This window comes from Capricornis sumatraensis, chromosome X, assembly GCF_032405125.1.
Source record: "Capricornis sumatraensis isolate serow.1 chromosome X, serow.2, whole genome shotgun sequence".
Lineage (NCBI taxonomy): Eukaryota > Metazoa > Chordata > Mammalia > Artiodactyla > Bovidae > Capricornis > Capricornis sumatraensis.
This window is the reverse complement of record NC_091092.1, coordinates 78036698-78041785: the sequence shown is the minus strand read 5'-3', so window position 1 is coordinate 78041785 and position 5088 is coordinate 78036698. Positions and strand designations below refer to the sequence as shown.

Below are 5088 nucleotides of genomic sequence, written 5' to 3'. Positions count from 1 at the left end.
CTGTTCTTGAACAGGCTCTCATGTGGAACAGCTCCCCACCAGGCCTCGTCCCCACTCCCTTAACCCCTACCCCTCAGAGAGAGGGCAGAACACAGAAAATGAAAAGTCCTTTAATCAAAAACTGCTGTGGCAAAACCAATACAATATTGTAAAGTAAAACAAATGAATTAATTAAATTTAAAAAAAAAAAAAAACAGAACCGCTGTGAGACTGGGGCAGAGAAGGGGCAAAACAAGCGGCAGAGGATGCCCTGGTGGAGGCAGAACAAGAGGCAACAAGCTTGGCCACAGCTCGCCAGCCCCGGAGGTAACAGCTGCTCCTCTTGCAGGAAGACACTGGGCTCAACCTGTGAAACAGCAGAGTCAGGGAAGAGCCTCAAGCCAGGGCCAGCCCACAGCCCTGCTCAATAGCCAACGTTGTGGGAAGGAGTATGCAATGTGTAACACTCACTTCAGAGGATCTGGAACGTCTCAGCCAGGTACTGCATGGAGGCTGCAACAGGGAGAGGCATAAACAGGTGCTCCAGACAGACGGACATAGAAGCCTGTCCCCCTGTCCCCGTGGGGAACCACCTAGCCCTACAACCTGAAACCCACATACCCCCAGCCCAGATGCAAAGAGCTCTGGGCCTGATCACTCCCCACTACCGGAATTAAATGTGGAGCCATTTCCTAAAAGGAAACAAAATGTGCCAGCAGCTCTCAAGCTCGGGGCCACGTCCAAACCATTCAAAAATGGTCTCGCAAAATACCCAACAAGAACCTTAGAGGCCACGCCGATCAACAAGGCATCTCTACAAGTCCTATCAGAAGGAGCTCTCAGGACTCGAATGGCTGGCAGAGTGTGCACGCAGTCCACACGGTACTTTGTTACTTGTCTGCACGCCCAGCTGAACATGCACCGCACGCTCCAGGGACAGGCTTGCTAGGTTCTCCTCCCCACAGGAATGCTGATCCCTACGAGGCCCCCTGCACCTGCAGCCCACCCCACCCCAAGGGCCCACCCTGCTTCTGCACTAAGAACCCGCCGCTCTCTGTCCCTGGTTCCTCATACCTAGTTGCTCCTTAAGGTCGTCTATTTCTCTCTGTAGCACTACACACTAGGCCAGCAGACACAGGAGGAAGAGAAAAGGTTAGTATACACCCGCCTCCCCTCTCCTCCTCTCCTCTTCCCCGGGCCCTCCATCCCAAAGCCAGGTGTCCAGACTGGCAAGGCAAAGACTTTCCTCAGTGGAAAGGAGGTGGGCTCCCTCCCTGGGGTGTGGGATGGGACGGCGGGGAGGGGGCCCACACACGTCAGTTGCACCTGGACCCAGATCCCACCATGGGGTTTGGGTGTGCACTTCCAGGAGTCAGAAGCAGCATTACCCGAGGACAGCCCTGCTTTCCAGGTGGCTGCTGCTGCCTTTTCGGTCTTGGGGGACGGTCAGCTGGTCTCTGGTCACCTGACAGGGAAAGGACACACAATCCAGCTTCCCAGGCTGCCAGTGAGGTGGAAAGGGCCAAGCAGGGTCTAACGTGAGGTGAGGCAGTACCACCCTCTGCTAGCATCAAGCCTCCCCTGCTCTGCCCGGCAGGCAGCCCAAACCTTCTCTCTGGGCCCGCCCCTCCTATTCCTCAGGGGCAGCCATTTCACCACGATGGCCGCCAGAGACTGCGGTTCTGGGTTCGAGCCTCCCAGAGCGGCAGCCACAGCCAGCACCTGGGAGAGCAATGTGGGCGAACAGCACTTCACAGAAAAGGCTATTAGCCTGCAGGTCTACGCCCAGAGTAGCTGTTGGGGCACTGCCACCGATCACCCCTGCCAAACAAATCCCACACAGAAGGTGATGGGGCCAGGGCCAGCCCTGTTGACACCCTGTTTCCCATGGGAGAAGCAGCCTCTGAGCCCCCAGGAGAGAGAGAGAGAGAGAATCAGAGACAGAGGTTTCTGCCTTCACCCCTGGTCTCCACCGCCCCCCCCATATCAAAACCCAGGACACTCACCTGAGGGGCCAGGCCCTCTGGGCATGACTTCTCCCTTGTTCATGGCCACGGGCTCTGAGTTTCCTGAATCCTGCCCACCTCTGATGCTGGGGTTGGCGCTGCTGGGTTCTCCACGATGCACCCGTGAACAAGATGGCCACGGCCTGTCAGTGGTTGGCTAAAAACAAAGATTTCTCACTGATCTGCAGTAAGGATGTGTGCGTGTGTGCGTGCGCGTGTGTGTACCAGTGCATTTATATGTCCATGTCTGTGTGTGAGAGCTCGTATGATTCAAGACCGAGCTGAGGCAGGGAATTGGGAAGACAATCGAAAGGCTGATCTCTTTAGCACATTCTCCGTCAGTCAGCCCCAGGCCAGCAGGCAGAGCGGAGCTGGGGACAACAGTGTGGCACTGAGAAAGTCTGGGGCCCCTGCAAGGAAGGTTTGGGGAACAGCTAGGAAGTAGGATTCAGGAAAGTGATGCGTCTAAACACTGAAGCTCTGTGAAGCTTTTAAGGGGTCCCCTCAAATCGATTCAGCTACCAGCCCTCCTTTCCACGCCAGCCCCAGCCTCGTGGAGGAGGCTGGAAAGAGGCCAAGGGTGGAGAACCGAGCCCAGCACACCCAAAGTGCTACCTTCACGTTTGTCCCTAGGAAAAGGACCCCAACCTGGCATCCTAATGACCCAGTGACCGAGGGCCACCCAATGACGACCCCTGAGGAATGGAGAAGGGGAGCACGGGGTGAAGACATGTGTCCTGGGGAGGGTGGCAGGGGGAAGAGTGGGGAGAGAGGAGGGGCCTGGCCTACTCACCTGGCCCTTTGCGACTGGGTCTCTATTTGGGTCGTTGTCTTCTCCCGACACCGCCACTGCTGCCACCGACTCCCGGGCCCGCCTAGCCACGGGCTTCTTCCCAGCGCCGGTGTGCTTGGACTCTTTGGTTCCCCCAGGGACCAAGGCATACTTCTTGGACCTCCCAAGCAGCGGGATGCCGAAGATTGGGGGGAGGGTGGCCGGATCCAGGGGAGCGGCCGAGATTCCCCGCCCCCAGGAAGGGAAGGTTCTCCCCAGGGCAGGTTTGGAGACGCCCCCAAAGGCTTTCTTCTCCTGGACCCTCTTCCTCCTAGGACTGGGCCGCGGCAGCCTGGCTGTAGTGGCAGCTGCAGGAGCTGCTGCTGCTGCTGCTACTCCCGGGTAGCTGGGCAGGCTGCCCCCCTTCCTCCGGACCACGCTCTGCATTTTCTTAGGGGGTGAGATGTCCTCCTGGTCTGCATCGCCCTGCCTGCCCTGCCTTTCCACAACCGAAATCAATCCTCCCGGAGCTGAGGACAGGCAAGTGCCTGGCACGTCAAGGAGATTCTCCCTGCCTTGGACATTCGAGTGTCTGGGTGTGTCCCCGGGATCCTTGGGGCTGTTCAGCTTGGCCTGGCCTCCGTCTTTGGGATAAATGCTCACTCTCATAGGCTGTATCTCACTGCACTCATCAGAGGACTCGGAGTCGGAGAGCAGCCCGGCTAGGCTTCCTGAGGGGGGCCACTGGCGATCCACAGCCTTGTTCAACCTACTCTTAGTGCCTCTCTTAGGGTTCCCCCAGGCCCGGCCTGCCTTGGGCCCGCCGACGCAGAGAGGGCCGGCCTCAGCCTGTGCCGCTTTCCCACACCTCTGGGCGGCCGCGCCTCGAGTGCTGGGACGCGCCTCGAGGTCCCGCAAGGCAGACACTTCGCCGACCGCGTATCTCTCCGGGGACATGTGTCTGCGGATGCCCAGCAAGTCCAGGTCGGCCAGCTGCTGCAGGATGGCCGCCAATGACTCGTCAGACAGCTGCACGGCGTACCCCGTGTCGTCGGCCGGGGAACCAGGCCGGCCTTCGCAGCCCGACAGCACCGGCTCTCCCGCTTCCAGCACCGCCCGCTCCAACTCGAAGCCCTCAGAGTCTGGGAAGCCATCCCCGCCCTCACCCTCGCCGCTTCGCGGTGCCCCCGGCTCGGGGCCGGGGTCGGGGCCGGGTCCCCGCGGGGCTGGGGAGCCAGCCTCAAGGCCGCTGGTCTGCTCCCCACACTCTGAGCCAGAACCCCCTCCCCGAACAAACACCTCATCATCTGGGGAGCTCATGTCGCGATCTGGGTGGCTGCCGGACCTGGGGCGGCGACGACTTATCAACCCGGTCGCGGCGGCGGCGAAGATGGTGGTCAGGGCACGTGAGGCACGCGGCGTCTGGAGCGCGCCGTCAAGCACCACACGCACCACACGCACGAGATCGCCGCAAATGACGCGAGGCTTTCAGCGCGCCAGCGCTGCTGCCTCCTCATTGGTCTGGTTTCCGCCAACCAGCACGCGCCTTGTTTGCCCGCCCCCTCGAGGTGTAACCAATGGGGTCGAGGGCCTCCTCCGGTTTGCTGCCAAGCCCAAAGGCCATGCCGGCAGTTGGCGAGTGGGCGGTTGAAGGTCATGCTGCGCTCGAGTGTACGTCTGTCAAGCCTCTCGTCCCACCTCCTCCTGTCCCACCTCCCGTTTCCAGTTAGAGTCACAGCCCTGAGCCCTGACCGTGTACAAAGTGGGTGGAGCGGGAGGCGGGTGGGAGGGGGCGGAGTACTGAGGGCGCTGGGCGCCTAGTACGTGCTGAAAGCATTTGCCAGCCTTCCTTCCACCACAAGTCTTATGACCCAATGGGAGAACGGGCAGAGGAATCCCGCACTCAGTGATGAGTGGTCGGCGTACTTCTCCCCAAATGGCCAGAAGACAAAGGGATCGTAGTCTTGTTCTGTAACATCTCTGCCTCAACTACTCCATCAAACGTTCTTGGCAGGCAGATTTGGGGGACAGACTGGGATTGACCTCCCTCCCTCAGCTCTTTCCCCACTCTGAGACAATTCAAAGAAGAGAGAGTCTCAGTCAGTGTCCAGTTACACCCGCAAAGACGCTCACCCCTGCTGATCCTGGAGATGTAAACTAAAACCACGAATCGGGCTGCACACACTAGGATGACAAGCTTCCAAGTGCTTAACCATTCCAAGAGTGCGAGAGTTTAGGAGCAAACCTCTGTGGCGGTGGTGCAAGAAATCCATTTGGGGGGTAATTTGGCAGAATCTATGAAAAGCAACTTACACAGCAGAGACCCCGTGC

At 59.4% G+C, this 5088-nt stretch overlaps 1 protein-coding gene across 1 annotated transcript; it reads right to left on the bottom strand.

Moving 5' to 3' along the window:
• Window positions 1–451: 451 nt before the first annotated feature.
• LOC138070775 (uncharacterized protein CXorf49 homolog) lies at window positions 452–4077 on the bottom strand. Its single transcript, XM_068961993.1, has 5 exons — window positions 2779–4077; window positions 1986–2142; window positions 1368–1444; window positions 1054–1099; window positions 452–492 (listed from the first exon to the last, which is right to left on the bottom strand). The coding sequence occupies exons 1-5, from the start codon at window positions 4075–4077 to the stop codon at window positions 452–454; spliced, it is 1620 nt and encodes a 539-aa protein (XP_068818094.1).
• Between the last annotated feature and the right edge of the window lie 1011 nt (window positions 4078–5088).